This window comes from Macaca thibetana, chromosome 4 (genome assembly GCF_024542745.1).
Source record: "Macaca thibetana thibetana isolate TM-01 chromosome 4, ASM2454274v1, whole genome shotgun sequence".
NCBI classification, from domain to species: Eukaryota; Metazoa; Chordata; class Mammalia; order Primates; family Cercopithecidae; genus Macaca; species Macaca thibetana.
Window position 1 is genome coordinate 105,301,311 of NC_065581.1, and position 22,091 is coordinate 105,323,401.

Genomic DNA, 22,091 nt, shown 5'->3' on the forward strand with positions numbered 1-22,091 from the left:
TTTCTGTTCCTTTTTGTTTGTATAAAAGTTTTTACAGACAAAAATGGTTGCAAGTTTCCAGTAAATGGGGATATCGATTGGAAATCAGATTCTGGCATTTCTCCATACAGCTCACTCATCGGAGCACATGATGGCTAATTGCATAGCTTTTAGTTGACCTTAGTTTTTTTGAATGAGATTGTTAATCTTATAAACTGTGAATCATCCACTATTTCGTAAGAACCTGTTATTGCTTTGTGTGAACCTGTGACAGATTATCTTCCAACTTTAAAGATTGGATAATTCCATTAACCAACCATAAAGAAAAGTAGTAACATAAACAATTTTTCTTCAAACTCTTTGAAAATTATCCTTTTTTTCGAAACCCCTACTGTCCTCCCAAGTCACAGCAACAAGTTAGAAAGATGATGGGAGGTGGGGAAGAGTGGAGGAACAGGAGGAATTCTTAAGAGTAAGCTTTGGGGTCCAGGGCCCTATTGGCATGTGGCCAGATTCCAGGTCACTGTGGGGGTCATATCCAAATTTGAGTTCTCTAGGATTGATAGCATCATCCCATGAGGACTGGGACTTAGTGAGGCAGTAGCTTTGATTTCCAGCTGAGTGCAAGAGTGTGATAGTACTTGTTTGTTTGTTTGTTTGTTTGTTTTTGTTGTTGTTGTTTTGAGATGGAGCCTTGCTCTGTCGCCCAGGCTGGAGTGCAGTGGCGTGATCTTGGCTCACTGCAACCTCCACCTCCCGGGTTCAAGCGATTCTTCTGCCTCAGCCTCCCAAGTAGCTGGGACTACAGCTACATGCCACCATGCCCGGCTAATTTTTTTGTATTTTTAGTAGAGATGGGGTTTCACCATGTTGGTTAGGCTGGTCTCGAACTCCTGACCTCGTGGTCCGCCCACCTCAGCCTCCCAAAGTGCTGGGATTACAGGTGTGAGCCACTGCGCCCGGCCTATTTTTTGTTTTTGTTCGTTCGTTGTTTTTTAAGAAGAGACAGGGTCTTGCTCGGTCACCCAGGCTGGAGTGCGGTGGCGCCATCATAGCTCACTGCAGTCTCGAACTCCTGAGCTCCAGGGTTCCTTCTGCTCAGCTTCTTGAGTAACTGGGACTATAAGCATGCACCACCATCCCCAGCTAACTTTTTTTTAAAAATGTTGTAGAGATGGGATCTCTTCTACGTTGCCCAGGCTGGTCTCAAACTCCTGGACCCAAGTGATCTTCCTGCCTTGGCCTCCCAAAGCACTGGGATTATAGGCATGAGTCACCATATCTGGCCTTTTGACTAACCATTTTTTGTCTGGAATGCTAAAAAGATTAAGAATAGACATTATCTCCTGAAAACTGGCCTGAGGGCCCCATTGAGTCTTGGTTAGAAGCCTGTGTTGGGGACAGTGGGCCTTCGTCTTCCGGATTTGTGTCGAGAGTGTGGCTTGCTTTGTCCAGGTGTCTGCCCAGGAGGTCAGGAAGGAGAATCCCCTCCAGTTCAAGTTCCGGGCCAAGTTCTTTCCTGAAGATGTGGCTGAGGAGCTCATCCAGGACATCACCCAGAAACTTTTCTTCCTCCAAGTGAAGGAGGGAATCCTTAGCGACGAGATCTACTGCCCCCCCGAGACTGCTGTGCTCTTGGGGTCCTACGCTGTGCAGGCCAAGTTTGGGGACTACAACAAAGAAGTGCACAAGTCTGGGTACCTCAGCTCTGAGAGGCTGATCCCTCAAAGGTGAGCACAGGGTGACCTGGCCTGGGCAGGAGCAGTCATGCCATACTCGGCAGGGAGAAGCGATTACATTAGAAACACAGGGACTTTGCCAGTGTCAAGTGCTCCTTCACGCTGGGACTCTAGTCATTAAGGCACTGACCAGCGACCTGAAACATAGCCAGGGAAGGCGAGCTGCCATTCCTCACGGAAACTAAAGCGCAGCCGTGTCCTGTGGGAGCGCAGCAACATAGCAAACTTCTCGACCTGACTGCTTAGCTCCTCCTGGTTTATGATAGGTTGGCCCCTGTGAAATCTGTTTTTATTTACTGGTGGTCACAAAAATGACCCCATTTGGAAGAAAAGGCCACTTAAAATACCTTCTTAGTTTTTCCAGCCTGAGTTCTTGTTCAAAACGCTTGGTCTTCCAGATTAATCGTCATGAATAGAAATGCTACACATCAGGAAATAGAAACCAAAGCTCTTTGGGATTGATTGATTTGAATGGAAAGTAAGGGTTTGAGTGTGGGTGGTAAGTGGTCCTCCTTCCTTGCCTGTCACAGCCCTTAAGGATGACAGTGCTGTTTCCTTTTGCATTCCAGAGTCATGGACCAGCACAAACTTACCAGGGACCAGTGGGAGGACCGGATCCAGGTGTGGCATGCGGAACACCGCGGGATGCTCAAGTGAGTGCTGCGCCCTGCTGTTGGGATCTGGCCATCTCCGTGCGCTCCAGCGTGTCTTTACCTGTGACTCTAGTTAGTACTTTAAAGGGCTCTTTGTCAGGCCTTGTGAAGACCTTGAGGGAACCGAGCTGAAAGTGGGGTTTCCTTAGGGAAGAGGGTTTTTTGGGAAAAAAAAAAAAAAGCCAGGTGTCTTGCCCGGGGAAAGAAACAGTTTAGCTCAAGCCTTCAGGTTCTAAAAGCTTATGTCCTCTGTTTGTAGAAAGTGTGATGTCTAAACTTCATTTTAGTCAGTAGGGCATTGTTCACCTATAATTGGTGTTATTTTTCTTCTGTCAAAGAGGTGCTAGTTTGCTCATTGTATGAAGGTAGTTGTCTTACAAAGTGTATGTAAATGAAAAAGGATCCCAAGTGAGGAATCCTGATTTCTCACTTGGGATCCTGGACGTGGGGATCCAGAACCTGGACGTGGGGCTGTTAATGTAAGACATGGCCAGACCACCAGATTCTGGGTGTTCTTGTCCTAGAGCCTTGTCTCTGGCCTAGTCTTGCGACTCTGCATTATTTCAGCCTCTGAAGTTTGTTTGAGGTTTGAGCCTCAGATTTTGTGCTTCAGGGTTTCCTGTCTGGCCCAAGCATCCTTTGTGGAAGAAAAACAACTCGAAGCCCATGGGGAGGGTTGTGGGAGTCCCAGAAGACATATGTGTGGGCAAGAGAAGGAGGAGGATTGTGCCGAGTGATAAAACTTAAAAACCTGTCAGAGAAGCCGGTGTGAATCAGTTCTTCCTGAAAGTTTGGGGTTTGGTGGTGAGGCTGCAGGGCAGCACGGAACCCACCCCAGGCATAGCTTCCGGGCTGCCTGGATCCCCTCCCCACCAGTCTGCTGCCTGGCCCCTGCCTGTCTGCACGCAGCACACAGCGTTGAGCCCATCCTACACAAGACGCCTTAATTTAAAAATACTGGAAAGGTTTTAGTGTTCTGGATATTGAGTGCTACCAATGACTCTGCCTGTTTCACTCTCCCCAATTAGAGATAATGCTATGTTGGAATACCTGAAGATTGCTCAGGACCTGGAAATGTATGGAATCAACTATTTCGAGATAAAAAACAAGAAAGGAACAGAACTTTGGCTTGGAGTTGATGCCCTTGGACTGAATATTTATGAGAAAGATGATAAGTGAGTTGAAGTTCACAGTTATCTTCAGTAGGTGGGGTGGTGGGCCTGGAAACAGTGGCAAAATGGCAAATTTGTGGGTTATTTTTGAAGTTTTTATTTAGCAACTTACTATCTTGAAGAAAGAATCTTTTAAGGGCTTTTGGACTGCTGTGGCCCGCTCAGAGGGTGGTCCAGAGGTGTGTGGGTTATCCTCTCTCATGGTGGGCAGGGCCAATAGTGGGCTCAGACCTGGGAGAGGATGGCAGAATAGAGCAGAGGCTGCCTCTCCTCCCCCTGCCTCTGAGGTTCCACCTCAGCTACCTGCAGTTACCAGCACATCCATCCATAGCTACTTCACAGGCAGCCCAGCCAGTGCTGACTCCTGGCTCGAGGTTTGTGCTAATCCAACCAGGAATGTTGATGGTGTGATGATAGACTTGAAGAGCTGTAAACCATAGCTTGTATGTGTGGACACTTTAGCTAATAGTCTGCAGGAGATTTCTTAATTACCTCACATTTAGTTAATGTTGTTTGTTGAGTGAGGGCCTGTAAGCAAGCTGGGTACTGCAGCAGAGCCAGGCCTCTCCACAGGGACAGACAGTCCTGCTTTCAGATACAGGGCATTTGCCTGCTTTCTGCTGAGGATAAACAGGGAACGTCATCCTAGTTCGTGAGGGTAGGTTTCCCATGGTGAGTCCGTGACATCAGCATAAGCCTAGATTCTAGATTGATCTGATCAGAAGATACCTGAATTTAAGAGGCAGAAGGAAACTACCTCTGGAAAGAGAAGGGAGAGGCTCCTGACTGCCTCCTGCCAACTGTCTCTGCTCCGATTGTCCACAGTCAGCTTGATTGCTCTGCAGGGCTCCCCTAAACAAACCCTCTGATGGCCTCCAGCTTCAGGGGCCTGGCAGAGAAGGTGCCAGGGCAAGAATGCTCCTGGGGTCTTTTTGCCAAGCCCTGCCTTTTGGCCTGGGTTCCTGCTTTCCACGTAAGGAGGAGAGTGGCCCAGAGTTTCTGGATGTACCTGGTTTCCTTCCCAGCCTCATGTTGTTCCTTGAAATGACGGCTCTCCCCATTTCCCACTTGAGGCTCACCCATCTCACCTGTTCTCAGGTATTTCTGTTCTCAGCTCCCCCACATCTCAGGTTCCCCCAAAATCCTCTCTGGAGTTCTCAAAGGGAGTGGCGCTGCTCTCCACAAATGACCTGCACATGAGTCCATCTCTTCATTCGCAACCATGTGAATTCCTGCCAGAACCCAGGGCACAGATCTATTTCACTTGGGGGTCAGGGACCTATGCCAGCTGTGCCCAACCTCCTCTCACTTCCAGGGCCCACGTGGTGATACTGCACAGGGAGGGAGGCAGGCGCTGTCTGCTGGAAGGAAGGTGCCCATTAGGGATGGAGTTAGTTACGCGATCCAATGTGATTTACCTGTCAGAATCACAGGAGCTCCTCAGAGAACCTGGAAATGAGATATTGAGGACTCTCGGTTCGCTCCTACTCTTGAGTGTGCTGGATGTAGCACTGGTAAAGAAGCGGGAAAAAGCCAGGCACAGCGGCTCACACCTGGAATTCAGTACTCTGGGAGGCCGAGGCAGGCGGATCCCTTGAGCTCAGGAGTCTCAACCAGCCTGGGGAACATGGCAAAACCCCGTCTCTACCAAAAATTTAAAAAATCGGCTGGCTATGGTGGTGCATGCTTGTGGTCCCAGTCACTCAGGAGGCTGAGGTGGGAGGATCACTTGAGCCTGGGAGGCAGAGGTTGTAGTAAGCCAAGATTGTGCCACTGCACTCTAGCCTGGGTGACAGAGCGAGGCTGTGTTTCAAAAAAAATTTTAAAGAAGTGGGGAAAGTGGGTAGATACAGGAACTTGGAACCAGGACACCATCTTTGTGGGGGACCCCAGCGCTGAAGCCGTGGCTCTTAAGATAGCCATGCCAAGGAGCGGTGCACAAAGTCCTCGTGGGAACGTATGTGGGAAACTGCCTCTGCCTTTGAAATCTCTTGAATGACCAGATTTTGTAATGTGGCCAGGCCAGGGCTGTCCAAACAGGTTTTTCAACCTGCAGGAAAACAGCCATGAGCAGGAACTTGCTGATGTCAGCTTGTAGCTGCCCCAGCCCACGTAAGTGTCCATTTCTTCCAAGTAAAAATGTGAGCTGTGTGCCCTATTTAGTACTGGTCTAGCTCTCTGCTATCCCTCCCCCACCGTTGAGCGGTGAACCTGGCAACTCTCTCAGATGGTTCTTTTCCCGCAGAGCACACTAGGGTGTTGGGCAGGCTCACTTTCTGCCTCTCTTCTCCCCATTCCTGAAGGCACACCCCTCTCTTCACAAAAAAAGCATTTATGTAGATATTCAGTCAATTAATAGGCCCAAATTCTTTCCCTTTTGAACAAATATTGACAACTTGGTAGCAGCATAAGCAGGAGACTGTCCTGAGGTCTGAGGAGTGCTGAGAACAGCCAGCTGTTGTGCTGTTACCTCTCTCGGTGGAACTAGGAGAATTAGATATGCCTGAAACATTGTTCGGGTGAGAAAGCTAACCTATTGAATATGGAAATTGAGCTCTAAGAGATTTGTACTCTGCAAGTAAAGTCTCTATTTTATTAAAACACTTCCCTGTTTAGTACTAAATAGGGTCTGGCTGGAAATCTGTCTCTTGGGGTCTCCTTTCATTGTACACATAACCATTAAGTGGGAGCATGTAGGACTATTTGTCATCTTTCTTTAAACCCTTAGCTTGGACTAGGTGGGAGTATAAAGAGGGCAAAAACAGGTAAGCGCCCTCCTGACTGGCATTATAAGCTTGTGAATAGAGAAAGTTCAGTTTAGCTAGGTTAGAATTTGAAACCTGACACTCTCAGACCAAAAACAAAAACTAGACGAACCTGATCTATCTGTAGTCCTATTAAAATCACTTTTTTTCCCCTTAGCTTCATCCTTCTTTGGGCAGATTTCATCATAGAAGTACTTCTGTAGGTAGGAGTTTCTGGAAGTGCACTAGGTCCAGGGCTCCCATCTTAAAGGGAAAGGGCGCACGGAGAGCTTGGAGACTGGAACAGGAGCCACAGAACGTGTGTTTTCTTTAAATTCCTTGCAGATAGGTACTCAGGGCTTCACTTGCTGTCTCACGTCTCTTTCCATCTGCACATCACTTGTCACCCTCTGGCTCTCTAACACATTTCCAACAAAATTGCAGGCATCCATATCCTTCCTCAAAATGAAAGTGCATATGATATACTAGAGGTTAGGTTGGTTATGTTTTGTTCTTTTGATGTAAAATTTAAATACAATGAAATGTAATCTTAAGTGTTCATTTGCTGAGTTTTGACAGATATGCCCGAAAAATGCAAAATCTTAAGACATATAGAACATTATCACCCTCAGCTGCATATTTTGGATTGAAATTTTTAAATCATTCATTCTTGCATTTATTTATTTATTTATTTATTTTTGAGACGGAGTCTCACTGTGCCACCCAGGGTGGAGTGCAGTGGCACGATCTCGGCTCACTGTACCCTCTGCCTCCTGGGTTCAAGCGGTTCTCCTGCCTCAGCCTCCCAAGTAGCAGCCTCAGACACACGCCACCACACCCGGCTGATTTTTGTATTTTTAGTAGAGACGGGGTTTCACTGTGTTGGCCAGGCTGGTCTCAAACTCCTGACCTCAAATGATCTGCCCACCTTGGCTTCCCAAAGTGCTGGGATTACAGGGGTAAGCCACCATGCCTGGCCCATCCTTGCGTTTTAAAGTCATTTCAGGCTGGGCATGGTAGCTCATACCTGTAATCCCAGCACTTTGGGAGGCTAAAACGGGCAGATCCCTTGAGGTCAGGAGTTCAAGACCAGCCTGGGCAACATGGCAAAACCCTGTCTCCACCAAAAGTACAAAAAATTAGCTAGGTGTGGTGGCACATGCCTGTGGTCCTAGCTACTTGGGAGGCTAAGGTGGGAGGATCACTTGAGCCCAGGAGGCGGAGGCTGCAGTGAACCAAGATTGTGCCACTGCACTCCAGCCTGGGTAACAGAGTAAGACCCCATCTCAGTTTTAAAAATATATATTATTTCAAACTTTAAAAAGATTCTAAAAATAGTACAAATAATTCCTATATGCCCTTCACTTAGCTTCCTCAAACATTAACACCTTATGTAACCGTAGTCCAAATGCCAAGATCAGAAAATTAATGTTAATAGTCTCTAGATCTTATTCTCATTTTAATCAGTTTTCTCACTGATGTCCTATTTCTGCCCCGGGACCCTCTCTGGAGCCACACCTACAGTGAGTTGTTAGACCTCCCCGTCTCCTTTGATGTGGGATAGTTCCAGTCTTTTTTTGTCATGACCTTGATGTCTTTGAAGAGTACTGTCCATTGACTTTGGAAAGCCCTTGGATTGTCTGGTGTTTTCTCATTATTTGGAGTTTTACATTTTTGGTGAGAAGAAAGTGCTGTTTTGCCTTTCCAGGGCCTCTTTCAAGGTGGCACATGTGGTCAGTATATCTTATCTTAGGTGGTGCTAATTTTGGTTATTAGTTAAGGTGGTGTCTGCCAAGTTTCTTCACTGTAACATCACTATCCTTCCCTTTACAATTGGTCAGTATATTTGGGGGAGATAATTTTAAACTATGTAAACATCCTAGTTCTAGCTACCATTGATGAGATTACTGTGGTATTTGAGAAATTGTGATTTTTAAAAACTTCTTTTTACATGTATTAGAATTCTGTAAGGAGCCAATTTCTTTCCCCATTTATTCAGTTATATTAATATGGACTCATGGATATGTGTTTCGGTCTTCAGGTTATGATCTACGAGTATGTATCTTGCTCAGGTTGTTTGAGATATAGCCTTTAGGAGCACCTTGAAGTGTGAGCCCTGCATTCTTTGCAGGCTTCCTTACTCTCTGGCTCCTCAAGATGCACCAAGTTCATCGTTTGTGTTCCCCATACTAGTCCTGGAATCAGCCATTTCTCCGGAGGCCTCTGCCTGGTCCCTGTTATTGGAGAATCACGCTTTCTTAATGTGTGGCCTAAGCAAGGACACTTACAAACCCTGTGGCCCCCTTCTCTGTGGACCCTGTTCATGTCCTATATGTGATCTCTTAGGAAAAAGGAAATCCTTGGGCTTTAATTTTCCAACTTTGGTCAAGAATTAAAAGAAGTTCTTTAACTCAAAAGTGAGTCATAATTTTCATGTTTAACCCTTTTAGTTTGATACTGCAATTATGCTTATGAGTGGCTATGAATTGTTATATGAGGTTTCAAAGTCCTAAGAGGACAAACTTGCTAGACACACTGGAGAGCTGGAGGCCTAAGTTTTCTAAGGTCAGAACCTGTTTTGAGAGTCCTGTATAGAGACTGGATCCTAGCCCCTTGAAGTTTCAGGATGCCGCACACTGGCTCACAGTGCTATGTGCTGTGAAAACCAGAGGAGCAGAATGCATAGCAAGGCCTTTGTCCATTTTTCTTGGCAAGCTCTGTTGAGTATGGCACATCTAGGAACATGATGGGATCTTGGCCCTCCCTGTTGGTTTCATAGAACTAAATGATCAGTAACTTAAATAACATTCAGCAAACAGAATGTAGCAGAAGAGCCTGCATGTTAAGGGAGGCCTCAAGGGAAAGGGAGGCAGCCCCGGGGAACCGTGTGTTGAAAGGTGGGTCTGAACCGCGGAGTTTGGGGCTGGATTTGACAGTTCTTGGATGCTGAGTTAAGAACTGTGTTGACATATGAGGAGAGTAAGTTAATCAGATCGGCCGACTGAAAGTAGGGGTGCTCCAGCACAGTGCTTGAGAGTGGGCTCTGGCAGGATGAGAGGTAGGTGAGTGTGGTGATGTGATGTGGGAATGAACAGCAGAAGATACCTGAGGGAGGGTCAAGGTGCCTGGGTAGGAATTGCAGTTGACCTGGAGATCACCAGCCTGGGTAATCATAGGTGCCCCAAACTGAGGAAAAACCAAAGGAAATGGGAACAGACTAAGGTTGCAGATGCCTTAAAGCCAGCCATTTGGCTTAACCTAGGACAGGTAGGAAATATTTGATAATAGCATATAACACATTATGCCTCCTGGGTTAAGAGGCATATTATTTTAATTGAAGTAATAAGAATTGATTTACGAATCTCTTAGCCAATCCACGAACATACGTATACATCTAACCATTCACTTTCTCTTTTTAACCTCAGGTTAACCCCAAAGATTGGCTTCCCTTGGAGTGAAATCAGGAACATCTCTTTCAATGACAAAAAGTTTGTCATTAAACCCATCGACAAGAAGGCACCTGTAAGTTCCAAAGGATTCTATTCGGGGACTACTGTTTTTCGTTCTTATACTTGTCAGGGTAACAGATTTCTCTCTGTGATGAGTAGCCGGTGATAGTCCAAACTCCCTATGTGGTTACACTGAGGGCCAGAGATCCTGTGGGCCAGGCAGTTGTTGCAGCGGAGACCACTTAACTTTTCACATGATCTTCCTTATGAATAAAAGGGCAGTTCTGAGTCATTGGCCAGATAAGCATTTCCCAAAATGCTGTGTTTTTGGTGTGGAGAGCCAACCTGCCTCCTGGAGCACCTGGGTGTGGGGACTGTCCCTGGCACCTGACCAACAGTGGGACCTGCGAGTCTCAAGGGCCAGATTTGCCTTTCAGAGCTGTCCTGGAACTTACCCAAGATAGGGACAGTCAGACTTACACGCAAGCATTGCTGGTCCCCAAGGTTTCATCTAGGCTTCACCCACTTCTGTCGTCAGAAGTGTGCGTCCTCACACAGGTGACACTAGCAGGCAGTCATTTTGGGAGGAGATAGTAAGAAGGCGACACTTCGTGTCCTGAAATCTGAGAGTATTGATTGTAATAGCTGCAGAGACCAGTGCATTATGGAAATTTGTTTTGGTTTTATTTATTCTGCTGACATTTAAGCTTTTGTTAGCTCAGAACATTTGAGACATATGCACATAACTGTAGCATTATAGAAGGGGTAAGGATTTTGTTATCTAATCATAAATCTGGTTCTCTAAAAAATTGCCACCTGGAGAAATTCTGTTATCCACCTTAGAGCCTGTTCTGAATTTTATGAAAATTATAGATTGAAAACGACTTTGTGTTCTCATGTAATTTTTGTTCCTTAGTTACAGTGTTAAGCTTGGAGAGGCAAACATGGGCTGTGGTCCATACCTTGGTTGTCCATTAACCCTTTCGGGACTGGGTACTGCTTAGCAATGGTAAATCCACTTAGAACAGTATGTGGTGTTATTGTCCTGTTACTTCTCCCCCCATACAGGTTTGTCTAGCATAATTTAAAATCTGTAGGTCTTGACAATTTTGTGAAAGCATTTTTTTCTTTGTTAATGTGTTGGCTGGGCGCAGTGGCTCACGCCTATAATCCCAGCACTTTGGGAGGCTGAGGTGGCTGGATCAGGAGGTCAGGAGTTCGAGACCAGCCTGGCCAACACAGTGAAACCCCATCTCTACTAAAAATACAAAAATTAGCTGGGCATGGTGGTGGGCACCTGTAATCCCAGCTACTCAGGAGGCTGAGGCAGGAGAATCGCTTGAACCCAGGAAGTGGAGGTTGCAGTGAGCTGAGATCGTGCCACTGCACTTAATCCTGGGCGACAGAGCTAGACTCCGTCTCAAAAAAATAAAAAGTCTCCTGCTGTTTGCAAACTCTTGGCTGCTACTCTGGGTAGTTGCACAGTTATTTAAAATTGAATGCGTATTGAATGCACTCTAAGGCTCCATGGCAGCAGTTCATGTTAATTATGCAACACCATGAATGGAGGGTCATAGCATTTTCATGTCACTTGGGTAGTGAGATTGGTGCAGTTTAGAAGAGCAAGAAAATTCTGAAATCTCTCATCAGTAGGTTGCTGCATACTCTGTGACGCTACTGCCTTTTCAGAACACTTTTATTAAAAATCTGACTAGAGCAGAAGCTCTGGACTAGACTGTTTCAGAATGTTTGTGCGTGTGTGTTTGATATAAGTTCATCTCTTGAAGAGCTGAGGAATATTTCATAATAAGCCCCGAGCAGAAGCCATTGTGATACATCTCGTGCATGTGCCTTTATTATAGAGTAGCCTCATGTGAAGCCATCTCTTAAGCAAAAGAAATATTCGCTGGTGGCACGCTGTCCGAGGCACTCTTCCGGGGCTGTGTGCGCCATGAGCAAGGCAAAGCTTCTGCCCTGGTGAAGCCTACATTTAAGTGGAGGAAAGGGTTAAAAACAAGGCAGATGAGATGCTTCCTGGTAGTAAATTTAACAGTACAGCTGTGATTAAAAACTAAGCCTGATCAGAAGATGGGGGTGAGATTCCTTTGGCAGGTTGGGCAGGAGCCACACTGAGGAGGCAGCATCTGCCTTGGGTGGGCGCTGGTTTGAGGAGGTGGAGTTCTGTCACCCCCACACCACCCCAGGGCTGCTCAAGTCACTGCCCTGCTTCAGTCTGTAAACTTTGGGCAGAAGAAGTTCAAGTTTTCAACATCGAACTTGATGTAAAAGAAGAGGAAGCCCCAAAGTTTGAGGCGGTGGGATTCCTTATCTCGTGTTGACTTTCAGGGGTCACCCTCACCCCATGTGGTTTCTGCTGTGAACTCACAAATGAGTCTTTGTCCAATTCTCCCCCAACAACTGGCATCTCCTTTTTAAAAGCCAGCTTCTCTTCCCTGCCAAGGTGCATACAGCAGTTTGGGGCCATGCTTTGGCTCTTTAGATATGGGACCTTGTAGACAGCTGACACGGCCTGCCCAGGTGACCTTATGAGGGGCTGAGGCGGCTGCCTTTTCCCTTTCAAAAGGGCCTTTTGTTTCTGTGGCCTCATGGAAAAGGCCACAGGCAGCTGAAATTTAGAGAAAGTAAGCAGCATTTCTGCTCTGACTCCTCAACCGCTTCCTCCACGTGGCCTTCCCAGGAGCCCCGCTGCCTTGCTGCCTCCCGAGGCTGCCTCCTGCCATCTCTGCGGCCAGATGTGCCTTGGGATTGGCCTCTTGTGGGAGAGTTTCCCGGCATCTCGGGGACTTGAAAAGGGGCCCTTTTACCTTCTCTCCTTCTGTATTTGTAGGGTCTTGGGTTTTTTTTTACTTGAACTTTCCTTTGCCTAGTTTGCATTTTTACCTTGCTGGTCCTCAGCCAGTTTAAAAACCCTGCTCCAGGTCTTGTCATGTTGTCGTTCTGCATCAGAAAGCTGCATCCTGCATCAGGTTAGGGACTTGGATTTAGAAACCTTTCAGTATGAATCTTTGTTTTAACTTGAAGTGAGAAACCGGCTTCCGTCATAAGGCACTGGGAGAGATTTCCTGCCAGGCACCGTCCTCCCTCACCCACTGGCAGTGGACTCCCCAAATTCTCCTGGTTCCCGTTGCTGGCAGGACCTGTCTTCTGCAGGGAAAGGGGGAGAGGGGGACATTGTTATGTTAACCGAAGTTACCACTGAGGTTTTTCATTGATCCCCCCTACCCCTGCACCTCCACAACCCCATAAAGGGGAGTTGGTGCTAATCAGCGTTCTGAGTCAGTCAGGGCCTATTTGGTAGAGTCCTCTGAAGCTGTAAGGCAGGATTGTTTCCTCTTGTGTAATAAGGGATAGGTGGGTAATAAAAAGGCAGGTTGCTCCCAGCTCCAGACTCCTCCCTGGAAAACCCAATGACTTAACAAGGGTGTGAAACCCCAAAGACAGCCCCACCCAGGAAGTTCATGGGCTCTCAGGCCTTGGCATCACCTCTCACCCCAGGGTTTCTGGAACAGATGAAAAGACTGAGAAGCTGAATAGATTTCTTCTCAGATGTGTCAATGAGTCTGCTCAGCCAGTTCCTCATTAGGTCTCAGAAGTTGCTGTGGGATGTATCGCGCTGTTTCTTTGTTTTAGCCACCCTGTCCCTATTCCAAATGGTCAGAAGCTGGATGCTGGGGGCCCTGAGATTAAGAGGAAGCTGACAAAGTCACTTTTCATGGGAGTTTCTATTCTTCTGTCTTGTAAGCTCATCACAGCAGTAGCAAGGAGTTGGGACCAAGATTGTCAGCTGTGTCCCGAATGTTTCCAGTCATGGTCACGAGTTTCCTGAATGCTGTGATTCTGCCTTGATTTCGAGGAGGCTCCTCTGATTGCGGTCTTGCAAGGCACTAGCAATTGGAGTGACCGCTGTGTGTGTCAGCCAGCTCTTACTGCGCCAGGTGCTGTTCTGAGTACCTCCTGAACATCACCGATAAGGCGGGGATGCCAGCATCTAACGGGACTGCTGGGAGGATTGAGTCCCATATCTGAAGTCCCTTGATACACTGGCATCCCCGCCTTATGGTTGAAGGCCCTGAGCCTGATGAAGGGATGTGCTGAAGGCTATGGAGCTTGCACATGGCTATTTGTGCCGCACGAGCTGGTGATGTCTGGCAGGTACTGAGCACCTCAAATATTGACCTTGGGAAGAGAGAGATGAGTGAATGTGGCCCCTGCTCTCAGGAGCTGATGGCCTCATAGGAGTGAGATGCTGAAAGGAGTCACTGGAGTGAAGCAACAGTGCCACTGTGGCAAGCACCTGTAGCGGGTGTGGCAGGTGCAGGAGCAGGGCTGGACAGCATTGAGAGAGAACCGAGAGCACATGGGAGGCTGGGCCCAGAGTCAAAAGGTCTCCATGTGTGTTGGGCCCAGGCCCTGGAGCTCATCCTGGAGCTCCTAGGCTGGCATTGAAGGTCAGGGTGGTCAGCATAGCAATAACAGTGTGGGAGGGGAGGCTGTGCCAGAGGAAGCTCAAATAGAAGCAGAGGCAATCCAGGCAAGCATTGGGGATGGAGCAGTGAGGCTGGAGAGGACATCATGAAAGGTGGCTACCTGGAAGAGCAGGCAGCTCTGAGACTTGAAGGGTTTCCCAAGGCTGAGAGTTCTCACCTTGGAAAAGCTTTGCAGTTTACGTGCAGCGGGATTTCATTGTGCATGCAGCATGTACATACCCACATGTAACTGCACACACACGCAGCACATGCCCTTCCTCCACCCGTCCTGGAGAATGCACATTTCCAGTGCTGAGACACTGCCATCCCTGTTCTGCTACATTTGTTCTTTTAGAAAAGTTCCGGACCTTTGTGAAGTATGGTTTGGGAGAAGAAAACCAAACAAAAGAGCTTAAGTCCAGGTGGCCCTGTTCTGTTTTGTAGGACTTTGTGTTTTATGCCCCCCGCCTGAGAATTAACAAGCGGATCCTGCAGCTCTGCATGGGCAACCACGAGCTGTACATGCGCCGCAGGAAGCCCGACACCATCGAGGTGCAGCAGATGAAGGCCCAGGCCCGGGAGGAGAAGCATCAGAAGCAGCTGGAGCGGTGAGCGTGGGAGGCCAGAGCAGGGGCCTGTGTTTTCCCAGCTCAGCTACCGCCAGCCCTGCCTGCTGAGGCAGCCAGTGCCTGTCAGGTGACCGCGCAGCTGATGGGGAGAGCCTGGTGGAATGGAACTCAGTCGCCACACTGGGATCTTCGAGGCCTTTGTCTCTGGGAGGTTGCTGTGGTGCTGAGTCTGGTGTCAGCCCTGGAGCGGCTGCTCCTTCAGGCAGCTCAGGCTGGTGGCAGGCCAGGGTGGCCCTCAGGATGCCAAGTCCATCCTGGAGCTGCACATACCCGTGAAGTGTGTTGACCCCTCACTTTCCTGCCAGTCTAAATCTCCCTGTGCCTCTTTTTCCCTGCACCAGGCAACAGCTAGAAACAGAGAAGAAAAGGAGAGAAACTGTGGAGAGAGAGAAAGAGCAGATGATGCGTGAGAAGGAGGAGCTGATGCTGCGGCTGCAGGACTATGAGGAGAAGACCAAGAAGGCAGAGAGAGGTCAGGCGCCCTGGGGCTGGCTCTCTACACTGGGTCATGCATTTCCACAGGGGCGGGGGCCACACCCACCCAACCACTGGAAAGGAAACCAAGAACATGTCCCACACTGCAGACTCACAACCGAAATGATAAAATAGTTATTTGGTTTGGAAAACAATTCTGTAGTTCATTAACTTTGGTGCTCATTGTTCTAAGACATTGTATTTTAAAATTTCCCTAGTCCTTTGCAGTAAGTGCTCCATCACCCAGTTTCCCTGATGAGTACAGTAAGGTTTGGTGCGGTACAGTGATCTTCCCACAGTCCCACAGCCCATGAGTGACAGGGCCATGTTGCACTGTCATTGACCTCTAGACTAAAACCCAAAGGCTTCTTCAGAACCAGACTCCCCAGCACAGCTCCAGTCGACAACCCCAGCAGCTGGGCTGATTACATAAGGTGCCACAGATGCTGTGTTCACTGGCAGCCCTTAGCACAGATGGGAAGGGTGTTTGTGTTGTGAGTGGAGTGTGGGCCACCAGCACAGCAGGCGGCTGACCTGGGGAGAGTTAACGCCAAGAGGGTTGAGTCAGGCATGCCAGAGGGTGCCTGGCCCACCACGTTGGATGGGTTTCTAGCCATCTTGAGGAAGTTGTCATGCAAACAACAGCAATGAGCTGTGAAGTGCTTTCCTCCAGGGTCACTGGAAGACATCCCCCCTTGACCTGTGACTTGGTCTAGGGCTCTGTGGCTTTGGGGGTGCAAATGGAAGGCGAAGGCGCCTAGGTTCCTGGGCCAAGGGCTTGAACGGCTCTGGCTTTGTGTCTTCTCAGAGCTCTCGGAGCAGATTCAGAGGGCCCTGCAGCTGGAGGAGGAGAGGAAGCGGGCGCAGGAGGAGGCTGAGCGCCTAGAGGCTGACCGCATGGCCGCGCTGCGGGCTAAGGAGGAGCTGGAGAGACAGGCGGTGGATCAGATAAAGAGCCAGGAGCAGCTGGTAGGAATGGCCTGAGTTTCAAGATGCTGAATTATAGAGAGGCTGCTTCTGAGGATGGAAAATGTGACACCTGCCTTGTAATAATTGTCATGACTGGAAGCTGTAAGCTGATCTGCTGGGGACTGAAGCAGCTGGCGGGGAAGGGGCCGGGCTGTTGCCAGGGTCACCCGTGGAAGGTGGGTGTGGGCATCCAGGAAGTGATGGTAGGGAGGGTGCACGATGAACCCTGCTGGCCATGAAGTGGGGGTGACGGGGACTCAGATGTCACAGTGGAGACTGCTCACCAACACACATTAACACTCATTCACAACTGGACTCTGTTGAAAGGATATCAGAAGTCACTTTAGCTTGGCATTCCCTTCCCAGGCTGCGGAGCTTGCAGAATACACTGCCAAGATTGCCCTCCTGGAAGAGGCGCGGAGGCGCAAGGAGGATGAGGTTGAAGAGTGGCAGCACAGGGTGAGTCTGCATGGGGGAAGCCGCACGGCCACGGCACCTGTTGCCCACTGCCTGGGCAGTGGGCCCTTCTGCAGGTGGGTGGGTTGGGGGAGAGGTCTGGCTCAGCTGCCATGTCCTACTGGAAGCTTCTGGGATGTCTCACGATCCTCTGCCGATACCAGTTGTATTACTGAAGTAGACATCCCCAAAGAGATGGGTTTGACTCTGTACTTGAGTCATTGCAGCTGCTGGATTCATAGAGGGAGGACTTATGATTGACGTTCACGACCTTGCTCCCTCCACCCCAAACTGTTCAGTGCTGATCTGACAGCCTCCTCTGACAGCTGATCTGAATTGGTTTTAAATCTGATTATATATGTGCACCTTGCAATGGGGTCGCAGTGCCTGAAACACAACCTCCTGCAGCTGGTATATATAGCGGGCACCATGAAAAGATCCAGGTCCTTGGAAGTCTCTCGGCTGGAGCAAGAGCCGGGCTCTGCTGCCCATCAGCTATCTGACGGGGGGCTAGTAGCACCACCTCTCCCAGCCTCATTTTCCTTATTGTAGAATGGGGGTGATACCCAACTCATAAAGTTGCTCTGCAGATGTGAGGTCCCATGCCCAGGACCTGGCAAACAGAGGTTTAATCAGCTGTAGCTGTCACTGTGAGATGCACACAGAGCTTCTCTCTGGGAGAGAGAAGCTGGGATCCCCTCTGCCCTCCAGGAAGGCACAGCCCCTGAGAAAGTCTGGGGATGGTTCCCATTGGAGACTGCACACCAGGCTTTAAGAAGCTCTTCTCCTTCACAGATCCTCTGGCCTGTCCTTCCCCCACTGTGGCTTCTCCATCTGTGGTGGTGCCTTCTGGGGACGTGTCTCCTGGCTCTCCAGGGCCACTTCTGGCCAGTGCCTCCTTGCCTTTGTTCCAGCCCCCATTCCTGCTGCCGATCTTTATTAGTCTGTTCTCACACGGCTGTAAAGAACTACCTGAGACTGGGTAGTTAAAGAAGAGGTTTAATTGACTCACAGTCCCACATGACTGGGGAGGCCTCAGGAAGTTTACAGTCATGGCAGAAGGTGAAGGGGAAGCAGGCACACCTCTTACGTGAGGGCAGAAGAGAGAAAAGCAAAGGGGGGTGGTGCCAAACACTGAAACCATCAGCTCTCACTCAGAACCCACCCACTAGCACGAGAACAGCATAGGGGAAACCACCCCACAATCCAGTCACTCCCACCAGGTAACCCCCCCCCCCCACCGACATGTGGGGATTACAGTTGGAGATGAGCTTTGGGTGGGGACACAGCCATATCACCATCCGAAGTTGCAAGCAGAAGACTTTGGTTCTTAGGTTTTTGAGAACGTACCTGTTAAGAGGTAAGTGAGGAGAGCTGGCTCCAGCGCAGATCCACACTAAGCTCGACTCCAGGGCTGGGATGGAGGCGGGCAGGACTGGGCATGTGTGACGCTGTTGGAAGGACTGCAAGTGGTGAGCAGGAGACCACTTGATAATGACTGTGGCATGAGGGGAGGCTGGGAACAGAGCCTGTTACTCATTTAACAGGATTTTTTTTCCTAAAAATTATATAACGTCTAGAGTTATAGACAGAAAAAAAAAGAAATGGTAGTTTTAAAATTGCCCAGGCTCCGGCATCACAGTTCCTCTTCCTGTCTTGGATGCAGAGGGTTGTAAACCCCACATGCACTTTGAGGGGCTCTTCTTCGAAGCCATGGCCCAGCACAGTTTAGTGCTGCCTTAGCGTGCCAGGACAGAGGGAGGCAACAGTTGGTTCTTATAGCCAGGAGGATAGGACTTTTGGGTGAGAAGTCCTCACCTACTAATTTTGCTTTCCAAAGGCCAAAGAAGCCCAGGATGACCTGGTGAAGACCAAGGAGGAGCTGCACCTGGTGATGACGGCACCCCCGCCCCCGCCACCCCCCATGTACGAGCCACTGAGCTACCATGTCCAGGAGAGCTTGCAGGATGAGGGTGCGGAGCCCACGGGCTACAGTGCAGAGCTGTCTAGTGAGGGCATCCGGGATGACCGCAATGAGGAGAAGCGTATCACTGAGGCGGAGAAGAACGAGCGTGTGCAGCGGCAGCTGCTGGTGAGGCCCAAGGGGCTGTGTGTCTCCAGGGGGCCCGCCTTGCTCTTGCAGCAGACAGGCTTGGGGAAGGCAGTGATGTGAGCCAGCCCCACCTAGCACCCCTCTTGCCCTTCCCATTTTCCTAGGGGAGGGGCTGGGCCATATGGGGAGGAAGGGACCTGACCAATGCTGCTTAATGTTGCAGACGCTGAGCAGCGAGCTGTCCCAGGCCCGAGATGAGAATAAGAGGACCCACAATGACATCATCCACAATGAGAACATGAGGCAAGGCCGGGACAAGTACAAGACGCTGCGGCAGATCCGGCAGGGCAACACCAAGCAGCGCATCGACGAGTTCGAGGCCCTGTAATGGCCAGGCCAGGACCAAGGGCAGAGGGGCGCTCACAGCGGGCGCTGCCGCCGGCACTGCCAGCCTCGCCACGCTTGTGTCTTTAGTGCTCCGAGTCTAGGAACTCCGAGAGCCCAGTTCCTTTAAAAAGCAGTTACCCAACAGAAACATTCTGGGTTGGGAACCAGGGAGGCGCCCTGGTTGGTTTTCCCCAGTTGTATCATAGTGCCAAGCAGGCCTGATTCTTGCGATTATTCTCAAATCACCTCCTGTGTTGTGCTGGGAGCAGGACTGATTAAATTACGGAAAATGCCTGTAAAGTCTGAGTAAGAAACTTCATGCTGGCCTGTGTGATACGAGAGTCAGCATCGTTAAAGGAAACCGTGGCTTCCATCTGTGCCATACTTGTTCTGTATTTGAAATGAGCTCAAATTGGTTTTTGTTTTTAATTTCTATGAAGGATCCATCTTTGTATATTTACATGCTTTGAGGGGTGAAAATTTTTTTGGGAAATTGAGTTTGAAGCACTCTGGCACACACACACAATGATTCCCTCCCGTCACTCCACGCAGCTGGCAGAGAGCAGTGATCACCAGCGTGAGTGGTGTATGTAGGACACTTGGATAAATTTTTTTTTAGGTTTTTTTTAGGTTTTTTTGCTTAACAGTTAGAATACATTGTTGTACTTATACACCTTAATGATCAGCTATATAGTATTTATATACAAGTGATAATACAAATTTGTAACATTAGTTTTAAAAAGGGAAAGTTTTGTTCTGTATATTTTGTTACCTTTTACAGAATAAAAGAATTACATATGAAAAACCCTCTAACCATGGCACTTGATGTGATGTGGCAGGAGGGCAGTGGTGAAGCTGGTTACCTGCCTGCTGCAGTCACGTGTAAACAGGATTTTTATTGTTAGTGTTTTATGCATATAATGGACTATGCACATTTTTAATTTTGTCAAATACACACATGCCACTATGACCTTTCAGACTCCAGCCATGGAGAGACTGTTTGCTTGTGTTTGTTTGTAGTCTCTGCCATGGCCTTGGCAGGCTGCTGGAAGGCAGCTTGTGGAGGCCATTGGTTCTGCCCACTCGTTCCTTCTCGTGCACTGCTTACTCCTTCGCAGCTAAGATGCCATGTGCAGGTGGATTCCATGCTGCAGACATGAAATAAAAACTTTGCAAAGGCACGAAGCAGCATGGCTGTGTACTTGTGTGTGGGGTGGGAGGGCCACCGCCGACTTGCCTGGGCTCTATGCTGTCCTCCGGCTGGGTTTTGTGAGGGGCCATGGTGTCCCTGGGGGTACACTGGTAAGTTAGAGCTGACCAACCCAAGACACGGTGCTCCGTAGGTCACCTAACCTCCTCTGGAGACAGTTTCCATGGGAGAGGACACTCCAACTCACCAGGCTCCTCTAAAATGCTGCTCACCGCCGGGTGCGGTGGCTCATGCCTGTAATCCCAGCACTTTGGGAGGCCGAGGCAGGCGGTTCACAAGGTCAGGAGATGGAGACCATCCTGGCCAACGTGGTGAAACGCCGTCTACTAAAAATACAAAAATTAGGTGTGGTGGCGCATGCCTGTAATCCCAGCTACTTGGGAGGCTGAGGCAGGAGAATTGCTAGGACCCGGGAGTTGGAGGTTGCAGCGAGCTGAGATTGTGCCACTGCACTTCAGCCTGGCGACACAGGGAGACTCCATCTCAAAAAAATAAAATGCTCCTTTAAGCTGTGACTTTTTTTTTTTTTTTGAGACAGGGTCTTCCTTTGGCCCAGGCTGGAGCACAGTTGTGTAGTCAGGGCTTACTGCAGCCTCAACCTCCTGTTCTCTATCCTCCTGGCTCAGCCTCCTGAGTAGCTGGGACTACAGGTGTGCACCACCACACCCGGATAATTTTTTGGTTTTTTTTGTGGTGGAGTCTCGCTCTGTCGCCCAGGCTGGAGTGCAGTGGCCGGATCTCAGCTCACTACAAGCTCCGCCTCCCGGGTTTACGCCATTCTCCTGCCTCAGCCTCCCGAGTAGCTGGGACTACAGGCGCCCACTACCTCGCCCGGCTAGTTTTTTGTATTTTTTAGTAGAGACAGGGTTTCACCGGGTTAGCCAGGATGGTCTCAATCTCCTGACCTTGTGATCCCCCTGCCTCAGCCTCCCAAACTGGGATTACAGGCTTGAGCCACCGCGCCCGGCCAATTTTTTGTTTTTTCTGTAGACAGGGTATCTCTGTGTTGCCTGGGCTGATCTCACACTCCTGAGCTCAAGCCATCCACTGCAGCCTCCCAAAGTTGCTGAGATTACAGGCGGGGAGCCACCATGCCCACCAGCCGGCCTTTTACCATTTGATAAGCACTGGAGGATGCCGGTAACAACATTTATTGAAATCTGGCCATTTTCTCCATCTCGGAGATAACCCACCAGAGGCTTAGGTAACATACATTATTGTGTTTAACTTAAATATACAGATACCAGTAGGCATTTAAGCCACGGGACAGGACTGCAGATGGAGACTGCTCAAGGTCCAAAGGGTCTCCAGCTGGGACCCTGCCCCTGGTTTGCAGCCCCACTCTGCAGACGCACAGTGCTTCACACCCACTGCGACCTGGAACCTCGAGGCCTTCGCATCAGTGCAGGACAAGGGTCATGTCTGTCCATAGATTGGGGCTGGAAAGGACTTTTTGCCACTGGAGCTTCGATTGTGAGCATGCATCCCCGCCACCAGCTGTGTCTCCCTCTGTAAGAGAGGATGACAGCTTAGCCATGGTCAGGGAGGGCACCACTTCGTCCCCTCTCAGCTCTTTGAAAATGACCAGCCAGAAAAGTTTTTCACCTTCAGTCCACACTAAAAGGCCAACCACCACTACCCCCACCCCAACAAAGCTAGTGTGGAGACGGGTTCACCCAGGCACTCTGCT

The 22,091-nt window shown here is 49.2% G+C and overlaps 2 protein-coding genes across 8 annotated transcripts in view; one reads left to right on the plus strand and one right to left on the minus strand.

Annotated features, from left to right (window-relative positions):
• EZR (ezrin) overlaps positions 1 to 20,376 on the plus strand; it is a 55,792-nt gene extending 35,416 nt beyond the window's left edge. Inside the window, exons 5-14 of one of the 2 annotated variants that reach the window (XM_050786726.1) lie at positions 1,435 to 1,709; positions 2,288 to 2,371; positions 3,400 to 3,546; positions 9,713 to 9,809; positions 14,668 to 14,831; positions 15,194 to 15,324; positions 16,135 to 16,295; positions 16,662 to 16,754; positions 18,592 to 18,843; positions 19,028 to 20,376. In XM_050786726.1, coding sequence (XP_050642683.1) covers positions 1,435 to 1,709; positions 2,288 to 2,371; positions 3,400 to 3,546; positions 9,713 to 9,809; positions 14,668 to 14,831; positions 15,194 to 15,324; positions 16,135 to 16,295; positions 16,662 to 16,754; positions 18,592 to 18,843; positions 19,028 to 19,192 — 1,569 coding nt within the window. In that variant the 3' untranslated portion in view covers positions 19,193 to 20,376. The remainder of the gene's footprint in view (positions 1 to 1,434; positions 1,710 to 2,287; positions 2,372 to 3,399; positions 3,547 to 9,712; positions 9,810 to 14,667; positions 14,832 to 15,193; positions 15,325 to 16,134; positions 16,296 to 16,661; positions 16,755 to 18,591; positions 18,844 to 19,027) is intronic. The other variant, XM_050786728.1, reaches the window with a different exon arrangement.
• Positions 9,841 to 22,091, minus strand: part of SYTL3 (synaptotagmin like 3) — a 132,729-nt gene continuing 120,478 nt past the window's right edge. For 5 of the 6 annotated variants that reach the window (XM_050786721.1, XM_050786723.1, XM_050786720.1 and 2 more), the window contains one exon: positions 21,541 to 21,910. In XM_050786721.1, the coding sequence (XP_050642678.1) occupies positions 21,801 to 21,910 (110 nt within the window). In that variant the 3' untranslated portion in view covers positions 21,541 to 21,800. Of the gene's footprint in view, positions 12,902 to 21,540; positions 21,911 to 22,091 lie in introns of those variants that run through there. The other variant, XM_050786722.1, reaches the window with a different exon arrangement.